The sequence below is a fragment of the Rhinolophus hipposideros genome, assembly GCF_964194185.1.
Source record: "Rhinolophus hipposideros genome assembly, chromosome: 6".
Lineage (NCBI taxonomy): Eukaryota > Metazoa > Chordata > Mammalia > Chiroptera > Rhinolophidae > Rhinolophus > Rhinolophus hipposideros.
Window position 1 is genome coordinate 40169214 of NC_138052.1, and position 16901 is coordinate 40186114.

General features: G+C 40.1%; 1 protein-coding gene across 3 annotated transcripts in view; it reads right to left on the reverse strand.

The window, feature by feature from the left end:
* DPP4 (dipeptidyl peptidase 4) overlaps nucleotides 1-16901 on the reverse strand; it is an 83655-nt gene that overhangs the window by 34861 nt on the left and 31893 nt on the right. For all 3 annotated transcript variants that reach the window (XM_081052338.1, XM_081052339.1, XM_081052340.1), the window contains 6 exons: nucleotides 15890-16050; nucleotides 14043-14146; nucleotides 5486-5621; nucleotides 3391-3435; nucleotides 1187-1294; nucleotides 879-946 (listed from right to left, as the gene is read on the reverse strand). In XM_081052338.1, the coding sequence (XP_080908464.1) occupies nucleotides 879-946; nucleotides 1187-1294; nucleotides 3391-3435; nucleotides 5486-5621; nucleotides 14043-14146; nucleotides 15890-16050 (622 nt within the window). The remainder of the gene's footprint in view (nucleotides 1-878; nucleotides 947-1186; nucleotides 1295-3390; nucleotides 3436-5485; nucleotides 5622-14042; nucleotides 14147-15889; nucleotides 16051-16901) is intronic.

A 16901-nucleotide genomic window follows, 5' to 3' on the forward strand; every position in this document is an offset into this window, starting at 1 on the left:
CAACACCAAGCATTAGTGCTCATACAAATGCATGTGCATTAGTGCTTGCCCTTCTTTTATCATTCTTCCCCGTTTCCTTTTACCCAGAAACCATCCCCCCCATCATCTCTAAATAGGGGATTCTTTTTATTTAATAGACTAAAAGATCTGAATGCTCCCTTAATTTACATGACAAGTAAAAACTCAAAAGAAGTCTTTTGTAAGAAAAATATGACTGGCAACTAGTCTGAAGTTAAGGCCTCATTTCTCTATGTGGATTTTCATATTTTCTGATCTATAACACAAACTTCTGGTGGCAGTAGCCCATCTTCTTAAGAGTGGCAGAAACCACTTTTAAAGAGAACCTTCAAAAACTGCTTTGGGTGGTGGCAAAATTCTTCCAGGTGAGACCAATCAAAACATTGTAAATGTGCTTAAGATGCTAATGAAATTTAACACTCCCTTTCCCACCAACAGTGGGACACTTTGTTTGCAGTTGACAGCCCCTGCAAAGCTTTCTGTTTTCCAAAGAGTAGGCTGAGACAAGGACCCATAAAATAGCCTCTCCGAGCCTTCCAAAAATTCAGTGCCGGCTGAAATTAAACAAAATGCCCCTGAGTGCTAGTTCAGTATTACAGGATGGTTAAGAAAAAGGCTACAGCTCTTCTGCTATAAAGCAGGTAAGAGCAAGAGGTACTGCTGCTTGGTGGCAGGGTATCAAATCTGCTAAGCATATGTGAAAATCATTAAGGCTTCCGTATGTTAAAAATAAAAAAGTGTACTGAACACATTCCAAACAGACTACTCTTTATTTGTAGGAGATTTTCCCCCATTTCTGGGCAAAGAGGGTGTTATTACGACAAACACGTTTACATGGTATCGATTATTAGAGTACTCACAGATAATCACTGTTAAGAGCTGCTATACTGATGACTTCCCAGGCTCCTTTTGTAATAAATGTGCAATTCTGATGGGATTAAAAAGAGGTTGATTAGATTCTCTAGTCAAGGTTAAGTGGAGGATTAAATCACTTATATCAGGAATTCAGATTATCTCATGTCTTTCACTTCACTCCAGATACCTCCAGAGGAATTTGAATTAACCTGATTATTTGAACACACTGATTGACTTTGCCAAATGACTTCCACTTCAAGTTAGTTTCATAAAGAGAAGAACAACCTGAAATAAATTATGTGAGAATACTCACTTCTGTATCTATTTGGAAAAAACAAATGTGTTTGTAGCCCTCTTTATTGCTGATGATTTTGTAGAAGCTTTTCCCATCAGAGGTAAAATGAGGTTCTGAAGGCTTAAACTAGAAAATAATAGAAAGCAAAAAAACACATTAAAACACTTCAGTTTCATCTCAGTACCAACTTTAGTTTTAGAAAGTCCTCCCAACACCCATGCTTCATTTACTTGACAAATGAAACCAGAGTGTCTGAAAAGAAAATTCTTCTTCTAGAAAAGGCAGACAAAAAGATCTAACTCCTAGGGAATTTTTGTGTGAAAAGTAAATGAGAGAATGAACATAAAGGGGCTTACTTTACAAAGGATACTCAACACATAGCAGTGGATAGTGCTATTCTTGGGCATCTCTCTTTGGAGGATAACTCTGTGACTTCTGATTACAAGTGTGCAAAAATTAGCATTAGCTTTTCAGTTTCAAGAATTTAGTTTCCTCAGTGTCACAAATGTGCTTTCTTGAAATAGACTAATATTATTTTTGACTATTTTAGGTTGGATGTGGTTTGTAATTTGAGGGACATTTTTCTCCCTGTCTTTGAGACATATTTCTTTTTGAAAATCAGACTGAGAATGTCTTTAACCATTTCTGGTCTAGACACCATACGGAATATGCCATGGATTTCAGTACAGAAACATTCATATTGTTATCATTTTATTATAAATCTTTTCATTTTGCTAAATAGGATCAACCGTTTACAAAAAAAATAGTTTTATGGAAATGTAGAACGGAATTTCCATTTTTTACGGTTTGATAAAAGATAATTCTCAGAACATAATGTAGTTTAAGCAGAAGAGTATCTACCCCAGCCTGAAAGGAATATGTCACTTTATAACTGATTTCTTTACTACATTTGAGAGCAGGTAGGAGATGGTCTTTTAAAATTGTTGGTTCACTTCACCCTCGATGTTTCTTATCTCATCAGCTTCCATTTGGGGAATGAAGAAAAATGCTTCCCTGTTCTATTTAGTGATTCAAAGCGAATTCATTTATGAAGCAAGCTGAGGCGTGCAGTACACTTGGTGTTCTCATTACAGAGCTCTGAAACACATTCCCCTCTCTAGACCTGTGTTCACAGCCTTATCTTTTTAATACATTTCCCTGTTTCCCCTGGATGGAGTTGTGCCTAGTAGAAATGTGTGAAAAGTGGCATCTGTCTGGTTAAACACAGAGAGGAAAAAACATATTTTTTCCAAAGAGTCGTGAGGAAGTGTAGTATGTCTCTTGCCACGGAGGAAACCACTTTTCATGTTGGCAAACCTCTCCCCTCTGCCCAATCAATGCCTGAAGAAAAGGGATGTGTGAATGCCATCGGAGTTCCCACCCCAACTGGAAGGGGCCATGTTCCTAGACCGGAGCCCTCACATCACTACCCCTGGAGAAGTGAAATCTTGACATGTTTTGTTTCACTTTGTTTCTCTCTTAAAAGGGGCTGAATAGAAGTGGTCATAAAAATTCGGTGAGATTCAGTCTTCATCTTCCACATGAGGTGCCACGATGGCTGGAGTTCCTTCATCAACTTGTTTCGTTGCATGGTTTTAGTGCAATGTGGTCAGTGATTCTGCCCAAGAATAGCTAGGTGGGAGTGAGAAGCATGAAAGTCTCTGAGGGTCACCGTGCTTGCTTGGACACAGCTCCGCATCTGGGGCCCATCAAAGTGTGAACCCATATGAGTATGATTTCCTCCAAAGAGAGATGCATAGTAGGTGTGGTGTGTATGCCACTGAATTTCTGCTGGATGTACCGCAGTCACAGCTCCTTATGCACTTCTACAGGCTGTGATGGAAATTGTGTTTTCTGCCTCTGAAGCGCATAACCGCAAATATGAGGTCAACGAGTACATTCAGCCTTTTGGCCGCCTTTCAGCACTGGTAGTTTTTAACTAACTTACCGGGAGCTACAATACGCCTAGAGACTGTCTTCTGTTTTGTCTGTACTTCCTTGATTTTCTACTTGTCCCTTTACTTTTTTCCAACTGAGTGTGCTATATATTCTCTGTAAAAATATATCTCTACAGGATAATTTAAATATTTTGAAGAATAGGTCAACTAATATCTCTGTTATTAACAAATAACATTGGGCCCTTGTTTGGAGTATCTACATATTAAAGAGTTCTGAGTATCTGATCCATACTACAGAAAAACCCGTAACTCTTAAACACTTACTCTTCCAACCCAGCCAGTAGTACTCATTTCAACGTGTTGCCGTGCCTACGGAGGGAAAAAGACAGTGTTTCAAAGAGAAGCGAGATATGAATTTAATTCTTTAGCCTCACTTTGTGGTAATATAAGCAAAATTGCACTTATAATAAAATAATTGAAAGCTTTCTCTATTCATATATTTACATCTATGTTAGTATTTTTACATAATCACATCATTTACCTCTCTTTCCTAGAGCTCTGTCCTGGTTCCATACCCACATGCTGACCTGGGAGTCTACCAGCATTTCAATTCATGCACACTGCTGAAGATAATGTTATCTTTCCTCCACCCCCATGAGCTTGTTCTTAACTCCTTCATTCTTCTCCTGGTTAGTGGCACCAATTCACTTAAGCCAGAGACCCGGGAATCATTCTAGACTCCTACTCTTTTCAATCACCCACTTTAGCCCCTGTGATCTAGTTCTTCGACTTCTCTTATCTTTCTCCACCACTATTGCCATCGTTCATGTCCAGTCTGACTTCCCTTGGTCCATTGCTTGATCTGGTTAGAGACCCTGCTGCTCTTCTTTCCTTCCAATCAGCTCTCTACCCTGCTCAACCCCAGCCAACCTCATTTGGCAATAGACAGCTCTATCTCATGATTCTCTTGTATTTAAACCACGCAAAGCTCCCCATATCTTATAAGACAAGCCGAAACTCCTCAGAATTAACACCGGACTCGTAGTCTATGTCTCTAACCTCAGTTGTCACCATTATGCGGCTCCCCCCCGCCTAGCCCTATGTACCCGTAGGCCCTGCACGCTTCAAGGTATTCACACTAGACACCTTTGCACAGCCTCTGCACACAGGGCCCCTATGTCCTTATCTGCTCAGCATTTGGAAATTTATGCCAGATGACTCCAGGTCTCTCCCACATCATCTCCCATCCCACTGTGTCTGCTCTCAGTTGAGTTGATCATTTTCATTTGCTCTACATTTCTAATACTTGCTTATACCTTTTTAAGGCTCAATACCCTGAACTTAGGATGGTTTAATTGGCAGGAAGCAAAGCTTGTGTATGGCAATTTGCATTCTGGTTGTCATGGGAGCTAAATGAGCTCCCTAACATTATTGAACCTCATGCTCCACAGTATGTGGCTACTATGAATGTTCAAAATGGTAACTATTATTATTGATTTTCATAATGGCATTCCATACTAGAACATAAACATTTTGGGAAAAGGCATGCTATATAATTAAAAAAAAATCCAGAGCTGAGCATAGAGCTTGGAACATAATATGTATTCAATGTTTGTTGCATAAAGAAATGAGTGAATCAAGATACAAGGTGCCCAAACTTTTTGAAGTGAGAATCTTGCCGGTGTCCAATCAAGATGGGAGCAACAAGTGGAGGTATGTAGGACCCATTACTAGAAAAGCAGTTTGTGGAGGTGTCTCTGACATATGCCAGCAAATCTCCACCAGGCTCTACCCCTCCTGAAGGGACAGGCTCCCAAAGGGGCTTTAATTCTGATCCACCAGCCTGGCTGGACCTTGTGGTCTCTTGGCTGGAAACACCCTCAGTACCTCAATTGATGTAACATTTGCATTTCCTTCAATGTTGCCACCTCTCAGACTAGTAGTTACTCTATTTAGATTCTAAAGCTGTTTACTGCTTAAAGATAGTCACAGTACGGTAACAGACTTGTAGCCTCTTGATGTTTGTTTTGTTTCACATGTACTCAGCCAGTCATTCCCCATTTCCTGTATTTTCTCTATTGAAACACACATCATTAACCTTTAAGCCCCTGGCTCTCTTGGAGTTTTGATTTTTGACATCAAATTCTATCTTCTGGGTTTCTGATCACCCCCCTTCCCAAGTGATAGTATCCATGACCAAAACAGTATGACTAGTGAGTGAAGGTGAAACAAAAGCCCCACCAGGTATCAGGTTATCTAAAAGTTAGTCAAGACTGGTCCCTATGCCTCAGGGTCAGACAAAGAGAAAGAGTAGAAACTCAAACTTCATTGCCTGATTCCCAACCACTCACTCTCTCCTTGTTTTCAAACAGCCCTTCGATGATGACATGTAGAAGCAGAACATCCCATTTAACCTTACCACTAAACAAGTCCATCCTCCATTAAACTCATCGTAGTCACAAATATCCATGACTGAATAGTTCTGAATTCTCCGGAGCCATTGCAAAGAAATCCTTTCTTTGGTTACCCATGTCACATCACACAAGTAGTGATCCCTGGAAGGAAGGAAGGAAGAAAGGAAGGGAGGAGAGATTTTTTATTATTATTATTATTATTATTATTATTTAATTAATTATTTCCAGATCTTGGTATAAATAGACATTTTACTCAATGAAATGAACCTTAATGGGGATAAAATTTTACATGGTTGTTGAAAACATTTAGGGGGCTCTGTGGAAAGTCACTTCATAAGGTGATCTGATCACACATTCCAGGCTGGACAGGTCATGGTGGATGGTTATGTCCCAGGCATATAACTTCTTTAGAAAAGATTTACCTTTGCCTTAAAAGCAAGCCCTGTCCATTATTTCTGTGCATCTGGGTTAACACACCTTTGAAATGCCTCTTTTCAGACCCCTCACAAGCAAAACCACTCTCAAGATAGCACACAATCTTGCTAACTATTTTGTAATCCAATCCCCGCCTCCTTGCCTTCTCCTACCTTCCTGTAATCTTCCATACATTCCCTCCTTAACCAAATGCATAAAAAGAGCAGCAAACAGCCATTGTCTGAAGTATTGTTGAGATCTTGCTTCCAGGCATATCATCTATTTGGCTCAAATAAATTTTTATAAAAATTCTCTGCAGGTTTGGACGTCCTTACATTGACACCATAATATTTTACCTCTTCTTAAAGCTTAAAGTGTAATTTACTTTTAAATGGAAATTAAAATAAATCTGACAGGAATAAAAGCAGCTAACATCACGCAGTGGGTAGCATACGTGATTAACACCATGGCTCAGGATTTTTCAAGTCCTCAACTTGGCCTTTGGTGGTGCCAGGGAGTCCACAGTGACGTTTTCCCATCTCTTTTCTGCTATCTTATGGGAACATTACTGTAAGGCTAGGGACACTGGCTGAGATTCAGGTATTTTCTGGTAATTTGACGTGCTTCTTTAGAAAATTCTTCTTATTAGTGTAAAACTACAACTAATCCTTTGTTCAACTTTATTTTCAAAGGGGAAAAATTGACTCACATCTCTACACATTCTGAAAATCAGATAATTATATTGTAAAAAAACTTTTCTCAAGAGTCAACACATGAATCATGTTGAAGAAATTAAGAAACCCTTTGGTATTTTAACATAAATTTGTACAAATAGAGATATCTCTAGCAGTGCACCCTCCACCCACACATAACTTTAAACATTTTTGGAATTACGTTTTGATTTGTAGTGAGATGCATGGAATGATTTTTGTACGACTATTCTTAAATCACTCTTTTCCACTGTCTGATCAAAGTCTTGCTTCCTTTCATCAGAAGGATTACAAAGGAATCTCTTCTCCCCCCATTTTGCAGCCTGGCTCTATGTTTGTATTCCTTCCTTCCCACCAGCCCAAATGCTCTAAAACCTTCTCTTGCCCTTTCCTACACAGGCTGTACCTGTCCCTCCTCTTGTCACTTTGTTCTCCTTACTTGACTGCAAGGTCTCTGAGGCAGGGACACAGCTATCTTGTTCACAGGAAACCCCAAGGCCTAGCAGAATACCTGGCACAAAACAGGCACTCACTGAAATTCTGTAGCTTGCAGCATTAAAGAAAGAAAAAAATCCTATCCTGTTCTTTGTGGCCTAAATAGCTCTGTCCTTCCTCAGAAGTCAACAGATCACTTCCTAGCTCCACTCTCTTCACGGACACTAAATCAAACAACAAATGTTTGTTGAGCACTTAGGATGGATCGGGTACGGGATAAAGTACATCAAACCCCTTACCATTTCACTATCTCCCTTTTATAGCTAAAGATACTTAATGTATTCATACACCCAGGGTACCTGGGCCTCCAGGCTGTCCCCACCACAGGTGGTAGACACCAAAAGAAGACTAAACCCCTTCACCTAGCAGCAACACACCACTTTCCCACAAGCAAGGACTCCTCTCTGTTCTAGTCCTTTCTCTTGCTTATCTAGTCTTCATGGCAGGTATTCCATGAACACCCTCTGAGGTTTCCCAGCTGTCTGGCTTTGTTCTACCCGTCCTTCAGTCTGAAAGGGCTGCCATACTCTAACTTCTTTAGGTCTTACTCAGATACCCCTCATCCATGATGCTGTCTTGGAAGCACCCCTCTTTCTGCACCACTCTCATCAGTCTTATGGTGCTTATCAAGAGGTGCCAGCCACCACAGGATCTGAGAGTGGGAAAGCTTCTTTTCATGCCCAGGAGCAAGGGCGCTCCATCTAGTTTAACTCTTCTGCATTATGCCCAATACAGAGGCATTAAATGAGAAAATAGAAAGGCAAATAAATCAGATAGGTAATAAATACTTGCAAAGGGAATGCAAGAATGAAATGCAAGGCAGAAAATGAAACTTCTTGAACTTAATTTTCTAGACCAGGGGTCAGAAAAATTTGCAGTAAGGTACTAGAGGTTAAATATTTTAAACTTTGAGAGCCACATTCTCTCTGTCACAACTACTTAAGTCTGCCTTTGCAGCACAAAAGCAGCCTGAGACAGTAAGTAGGCGAATGAGTGCAGCTGGGTTCCAATGAAATGGTGAGATTTGAAGTTCATATAATTTTCACATGGCATAACGTCTGATTCTTCTTTTGATTTTTCTTCCAAAACATTCAAAAATGTAAAAACCATTCATACTTGCAGATTATGCAAGATAATCTGGGGGTGGGGGGTAGGGGTAAGTATTTGCTTAGGGGTCACTGGTGTGCTAATTTCTGCTCTACACCAGTAGTTATTATTATTTTAGGTAAAAAACACTTCATAAATCTGATGAAAATTATGTACCTCTGTTTAGGTGAAAAATAAAGTATCTCCACACCCACACATACATCCATTGGTAGCATCCATTAGGAACCTCGCAAAAGAACTTCCCCTTTTCTAAGGTGGCCTGGTAGTGGGATGGGACAGTTGAGGGGGTAGAAAACCTTCACGCATGATTAATGGGTCACCTGGTACTGAGTGCTATATCTACCAACAGCCATAAATTATGCTTTCAGTTTCAGAAATCAGCTATAGAAAAGTAACTTTTTCCCATTTGAAAACATTGAGTAATGGAATTTGGGAAGTTTGCCAGAAAGCTCACATGTATCTGGCATCTTCTCTGCCCATCCCTCTGCCTATTTCTAGATCAGAGCTTCATGGACTTGTATCCTCTATAGCCCAAGGTGTACTCTGTACCCTGAGAGTGCCCAGTAAGATAGTTCACCAGCGTAGCGGACAATAAATATTGAATTCTTTTTTTTTTTTTTTTTTTTTTTTGCTATAACTTTTAAATTTTTATTCATTTCTATAAATGCTGGCAAGTACTAAGCATTCAGAGAAAGTGAAAAACAAAATGATGATAAACAAAAGTTTCCCTGATGAGAAAAAGAAAGTTAGGATAAGGTTACAACCAAGAATTAACTTAAAATTACGTGTGGTTACACAAATAGACTCCACAAGTGAAAATTGGGGACGCAGAGAAAAAACCGAGAGTGGTTAGATGGGTAAATATTGAATTCTTGCATATACATACTTCTCTTCAATCACAGTTTCTCTTTGGGATTGGGAATTAGGGGGAGACAGAATGAGGGTGCATATTCCAGCCCTGAGCTGAGATCATGCTAGGCCAGATGTAAATGAGTCATGAAAAAGATAAGGAAGGAAACCAATGGGTCCATTGTACCTTTTACTGGAAGGTTTAAATCCCCATTTAAAACCAGAAAAACCCAACAAGCAGGATTATCAACTATACTTTGCACTACATGCTGACTTCATTCTGTGAAACAGGCAACTGTTGAGTAGATGTTGGCTATGTAATTGTTGGGGGAGGGGTAGAAGAGTAACTGTACAGGCAGCCTGACTTCCCCTTGAGACAGTGACTACCTATCCCAGGTTAGACATAGTGATTAAACAAGCTCTTCTAACTTCTGGAAGGGGTCTGTCCCAGGGGAATATGGTTGATTTTAATACTAAAGCAATGGAGTAATTTAATAATAATAGGTCACACCTATGTGGAATCTACTACACATGCCAGGAACTGTTCTCAGTGCTTGACATAAAACTCATGACCACCATATGTGGTAGGAAAGTTAGAGTTCACGTTTTGCAGACAAAAAAAATGGCAGTGCAGATAAATTAAGTAACTTGCCCAAAGTCACGTACTAGAAACTGTTGGAGCCAAAATTCAAACTGAGCAGTTGGCTTCAGATTTTCTGCTTCCCTGTAGAACCTCTACATATCCCTCTGGTAAACATTGCTAGGTCCACCCTCTTGCTTGTTTTCAGGGTAAGATTCCTCACTGTATGAAATCTATTTATTCCTAGAGAGTGTGTGTAAACTGAAGAATTGAAATTTATAAAGCAAATCATATTTAAATGCATTGAGAGAGACTCGCTTTGTAGTCATACTACAGGGAATCCCTTTGTAAAGTGACTGTTGCCTTGCAAACAGTAGGCACTTAATAAATGTTTGTTGAGTGACATTAATTCCCCTAATTTGTATAAATGTTTCTTTTGGTTTATTAAGGATACTACAATAAGGTACTCATTACTAACTAGAAAGAATATTGGAGAGAAAATTGCTACTAAAAACTAGTGCAGACGGCTGTGTGATTAATTCAGTGAATAACCCAAAGAAGCGGGCGTTCTGCCAGTGCTGGCCTTGGGCTCCATGCCACCCTCTGCTCTGATAGGGATGCCAAACCTCCCGGGGCCGTTGACAGATCACTGAGGAGAGGAATGGGTGGGGTGACACGGAACAGATCTGAGGAATCAGTACTCTAGCATGTGAGCTCCTAATCTGGCTCCTTTCTTGCAGGTGTCACTGGCTTCCAGGGTACTTCAGTCCGGTTCATTTAATCTCCTGTGTGACAATCCCAGATCCTGATGTCCCTTCTTTATAGGCCAAGGGTCATCAACTGTTCAGAGGAGACATAGCACAGATCAGGGAAGGACAGATCATGAGCTGGGTGTGATGGGCCCCCGAAGCCATTAAGCGGATATCATGTAGGGTCACCTCAGGAGAACTCACCCTCCCCAATCCTCCACGTTTAGGCCACAGAATTTTTGAATGGCTGGGAGAAGACAGAAAACAGGGATTGCTATGCAAGGTCATTTTGAAGGCCATCTTTGGTGCTGGCTCTACAAACTCCTATTCCATACACACAAAGTCATCTCTCCATCCATTCCTCAACTTTGTCCGTGGATTCTGTAAAGATCGATTGGACAGTTGCTATGTCCCAGGCACCCTGGGAGGCTCTGGCAATATTATTGTAAGATTGACCCCCTACCTGGGGAACATGTCTTACTTCAATCCAGTAACGGGAAGCAGTGCTCTAAACAAAGCAGTTAGGAGGTTTATGATTTTGCATTCTATGTTGTTTTCTCCCAAATGTTTTGAACTCTCCAATGCCCAGTATGTGTAGCCAATACAAACAAATAGCTGAAGAAATCGAATCAACTTGAGCTCTGAGTCAGTGAGGGCAACCGGGAGGCTCACCCGGATTCAGGTTCAGGATCGGGTCACTGACAGCGACCCGGATGCCCTTGTCACTTGTTATCAGAGGAGCCCATGCCTAACAAACCGCAACCCAGCTTCATGCTCCTGTAGGATTTCACCTGCTGGAAGCTCTGTGGTGAGAGGTCATGGCCTGATGGGAAAATTAGTGATGGGCGCATGGACAGAGGCAGGAAGGATCGTGCTGAGCCTAGCAGGGCCTCACGCTCCAGGAATAGTAAATTACTAGGTAACACTACAGAGGCTGCTGGGCAGTTCACTAAGAGGCATAATGTGCCAGGATTGATTTGGTCTTGCAGGATTTTTGTCTGAGGCCAGGAAGCGGAGCACCACCAGGTGTTAGAAAGTTTTCCCCCAAAACGGACCTCGAGCCTGGTTGTAAAAAAGCTGGGTCCTTACTGGTGTTAACTGAGACCAGAGCTGGATTTGCAGTTTCCTATACAACATATTCCTGTGGCATTTCTGAGAACAATTCTTTGGTAAAATACATTCCACACAAAATATCCCTAGTGAGGGAGACATGTGTAAAGAACTACAAAGCACAGAGACGTAACGATGCATTCATATAGGATGAACAATAAGTCTTTAGAACTGTGTAAGTTTCTTGAGCTCAGCAACTCACAACTGCACCTTGGAAAGTGATTCCTAAGTGGGGAAGACTCCATCTCTTCATCTGTGAGATGGTTGTGAAAATGACACCATAGGGAGTGTCTGGGGAATAAACGATACCTGAGCAGACACCAAGCACAGTCCCCACCCATAGGAAACACTGAGTACATTTTAACTCAATTATTCAATTATTCGGTCTGGCAGCTGCTGGCCACTGTCTCATTCCTAGCTCCCATGCTAACTTGCTGAGTGACCTTGAGCAAATGAGTTTACCTTCTGTGCACCTCAACTCTCTCCTCTATGTCTCATAGTGGTGTTCCGAATGTGTTCTGGAGTCCCTGCAGGTTCTGTCTAATCTCCCAAGACTCCTGGGGAAACGCAAGGGGACAAGGACTGGGCCTGCCACCTGAGCAGTGGTCCCCATGTGTTTTCTGGCTTTGCACTTCTGTGTGACATCTCACTTGAACAAAGATTTCTGGGTCCTTACAAAAAGTCTATCAATCACTGGTGAGATCTAAAGGCCTTTCTAGATCTAATAGTTTTCAGAGCAGGAGCTCATGGCTCATCCTTCCTGCACACAGATATTAGTGGTTGACCTAGAGGTCACACCTGGCCCCGCTGCTCTTTCCTGGACAGCCATGCATTGTCTCATGCCCCGAGTTCCTTCCACTTCAGTGCTTTTCCTCCCCATTGTGCCCTGATGCGATCATCCTAGCTGTTCAATCTGTCCATTATTCAGGATGCTTTCTTTGATCCCTGGGGTCATGAAAAACCCATTCCCCCCTCCTCAGAATGCCTCCAGCCTTTTGTTTATACTTCTACCACGTTTGCTTTTGGAGGAGTTTGTAGGAGTGCTTTATATCCTCTACGGGATCGTTAAGTCCTAGAAGGGCAGAAGCTCACTGAGGGTGCTTGTGTGTGTAAACAGTGGGTGTTCAATCATTGTTGATTGAAGAGAGGGCTGGATGAGACCAAACATCAGATTTTAAAACCTCTGGGTAAATGTTTATAACTTTGGACAAACTCAGGAAAAAACCATGGTTTTAAATTTACTGATAATTGATCTCCCCCTAGAATGAATATGTTAATGTAAATATTTCTAACCAAGTAAATGAATTAATAACCACAGAGCAAAGCCTACAGCATGCTTGATGTATTAATAGTAAATGCAATCCTGAGAAAGTGGTGCTTCCATATTGCTCTGATGACAGCTTCTAGAATCTGAGGGCACTAGCTGAATTCACACAATGGGAGACACCCAGCACAGTGATCACAACCCTTTTTCTCAAGTCAGAAAGGCAGCTTTGAATACAGACTCCTCCTTGGTCATTTTCTTAACCTCTAGGCCTCATTTTATTATCTGTAAAATAGGCATATGATAATAGTTATTGGAAAGAGAGAGTTACTTTAAAGATTAAAAAGATAAAGCACGTGATAATACCCTGTGTCTTGCACACACTGAGTGTTCAATATGTGTTATTCTTCAACATTAGCAACAAAACCAACACAAATAAAATAAATGAATAGGGAGCAACTTGATAGTCCTAAATTGCACGCAATACAGAGATTATCTTTACAGGAAAATAACAAGGTGCTGAAGGTGCTCAATGCAGAATTTTAAGCCACCAAGGATTATTTAAGCACGTCCTAAGGCACATCAGCAACATGAGGATCCTTAAATTTAATCCACAGATTCCCTGAATGTCTCCACTTATAAAGACCTGCAAAACCTCATGTGATTTGACCTTACTCCTATCACTCTCCTCTTCACTCAGATGACTCCAGTCCTCCTGTCCTCCTCTAAGGCACCAAGCATATTCCCTCTGCAGGGTCTTTCCACTTGTTCTTTCTCTGCCCAGCGATGGTACCTCCACACGGGAGCTATCCGTGTGGCTAGATCCCCTTCTTTCTTCACATCACTGCTCACAGGTCATCTCATCAGAGAGATGTCCCCTGACCCATCCCCCACCATCACCATCACCATCAGCATCAGCATCACTGTCACCTTTGGCCTGCTTTGCCCTGGTGACAACATTTGTCACCACCTGACATTTTATATTTTTATTTGTTTCCCAGGTGGTTATCTGCCCTCCCCACCTTGAGTGTAGTTTCCATGACACGAGGGACTTTGGCTGCTCTATTTATTGTGCAACTCCATCACTCAACTGTGCCCAGCACAGTGACAGGAAATGTGCTCAACAAGCAGTGGCTTAGTACAAGAATGAATGACTGCCAGCCTGGGTGAAACCATGGGAGTTTACCACTACCACTACCACTACCACTGATTCTGCTATTCATTTGTAAAATATTCTCCCTGGGAGTTACGAAACTACCCTCTCATTTGGGTCAAGAGTCTTACCCTATTAACATAGAAGCAGGAGCAACGATTTGTTTGGGAACTGCATTGGTGAGATTGTCCGTATTTACAACAAAGAACTTTACAGTTGGATTCATAGCTCCTGCCTAGGAAAAAACAATCATGGAATTGGTATTGACCAAAAATATATCATTGCACAAGTTTAAAACCGTACAAAACTGTCTTCATTATAGCCATGCAGTTAATCAACTCAACAGGTTAGTGTATACCATTAAATTAATTTAATTAATTATATATTCTATATTAATTAAATTAATATATACTATAAAATTACAATACTCAGACAATTATAATCAAACAATTTAATATTGATAAAACGAACATAAGGGAGAATCATGAAATGTAACCTTTCCATATTCAGGCAGAAATACACACACACACACACACACACACACACACACACATACAGGGTGTCAAAAAAATGTACACACATTTTAAGAAAGGGAAAAAACTATTAAAGTTGGAATACTCAATATATACTGATAACAAAAGATGAATACAAGTCACATTTGACTTCTGCAATATATATATATATATATATATAACTTGAAGGCCCAAAACACTCCTGTTTAAATAATAAATATTCATAATTTTTATATACTTCATGCATAATTTTTATATACTTCATGAAGGATGCATTTCACGACACCAATTGTTACTTTGCAAATATCCCGTGACTCCAGAAGGCAAGAAGTCTATTGGCTGACCACTAGGAAGAATTCCTTTGGTTCCGCCAAAGACACAGTCCACAAAGAAAATTAGTTTCCCTCAACCAAGAGCCAATAATGTTAATTAGGAAGCCATCATTTTCACTCCAAATTCAAGTTTACCATGTTGGAACTTTACAATAAATAGTATGACAGAAATCTATAAAATCTTTTAATATATACACATAGATCTGACTGACAAATTAGTTAGAAATAATATATTTTTAGTAAGAACAATTTATGGTTTATTTGGTTTTTTTGCCAGTTTCATTCATCAAAAAATAGCATTTCACTGAAAATATATCTCCATATTTAGTCTGTGATCTCTTTTTTTCTTTTAACTTTCCCTGTTCCCCTGTCTTCCTAAAATGGCAGCTTTTCATAAAACAAATTGAGTGAGTTGGTAAACAGAACAAACAAAGAAAATCCCTTTTTCCAAATTTCTTATTGCAAAAAAACTCTTCATTATTAGATTGTCCTATGGACAATACCGTGGCCGTTATTATTATGATACTAGTGAAGAATTGTGGTTCCTTGCTAAACTCCCTTCTTCAGCTTACACTGCTTAAGAAAGCTCTTCAATTTTCATAAACATGTATCCCGGAGCGGGAGAACAGCCTTGAAAACCAAGACATGACACTATTATTCCAAATGTAGAATGTGTGAAATTTACGTTAGTGCCAAATCTATAATAGAACCACTAAAACTAGTCATGTATCTGTTAATTAGTAATACAACCTGATACATAACCAAGCTTTTCAACTTCATCTAGGGCACATTCCAACTTCTACAAATGAGATGAGCTTGTGATTCAATTATAGCCTCTCTTTTCCTCCATTCAAACATTTTCAGTTCCCCTACCTCTTTCAAAAGCATTTTCCCCATCTTTTTCGGCTTGTCATTCCTCAAAGTTTTTGGAGAAATTACAAAACCTTAAATCACACTCTTTCCTGGGATAATAAAAATACTTTAAAATTGCCAGATGCTGTTGACTTCAGCAAGAGTAATCACAGCAAGCTGTTGAAGAGAGACTGACAATATTTTCATTATCAGGAAAGGATTAAATGAAACCATTCTTTTCCCATCAAATCACAGAACCACTATATGAATAGGAGCACAGACCTTTGGATATGGAATATGCACAGTCTTTGGGTACTGCAGTGACTCATCAAAGTAGACTGAGAATTCAATAGGTGGGACTTGGGTGTCGTTAAATTGGGCATATGCTAAAAAAGTGCCGCTTGGAGACCACCACAGAGCAGAGTGGGTACTGAAGATTTCCTCTGAAAAAAAGACATAAATTGTTCTGTTACAAGAAGTAGCTGATAAATTGGCTTTGGCATTCAAAATATTGTTCTCATTAGCTTTAGTAATTACAGTAGAGTTCAACTAATGAATCACTTTGCATTTGCTGGGCTTCCAAAATCAGAGTAACACAAATGAATAAAAATAAAATCTTCAAGGATAGATCTGGATTGCAAAAATAAGTAACCCGTTGGACTGTTATAGAACATTTTAGCACACAATATTTAATATAAGCCCTATATGTTTTTCTTTATCTTATGAGCCTCTAAATTTATGCCATAAAACATACTAAAAGTAAATTTCACACAAGGGGCTGATTCTCCTTTCTAATTTTCTAACAACATGCCAGCATATTCTCCTCAATTAGGTGGGTGGTGTGTGGTTCCATGCTATGGTGCCCAGAGTTTATTAGTCTTGGCATAAACAAGGTGTAGAAAGGATCGATTTAGAATGGCACAGAGCTCCACGAGACCTCTATTGAGAAATATCTTCTTGGCCTAGCCTAAAACTGAAGACTCCCTTGGATTAACACCCCCCTTGGCTGTATAAACTGATGGGTGAGAAAAGAGGGTCAAAGAGTGATACAAAAGAAAGGTCTTGCTTTCTATAACACTGTTGAACTCGTTCTCAATCTCCAGCAAAGGTAGCTCCTTCCGATACATATTATGAAGTCTACTCTTGGAACTCCCAACCCCTGGCTCTTAAAATGCCAGAACCTCTTTTACCAACTGGGAATGGAAGATTCAAGTAGACTAGATAGAGAGAGACTCCTATTCCTTTACGCTGATTTAATCCACAAATCTCACGTTCAGCTGTGAATGTAAGGGTA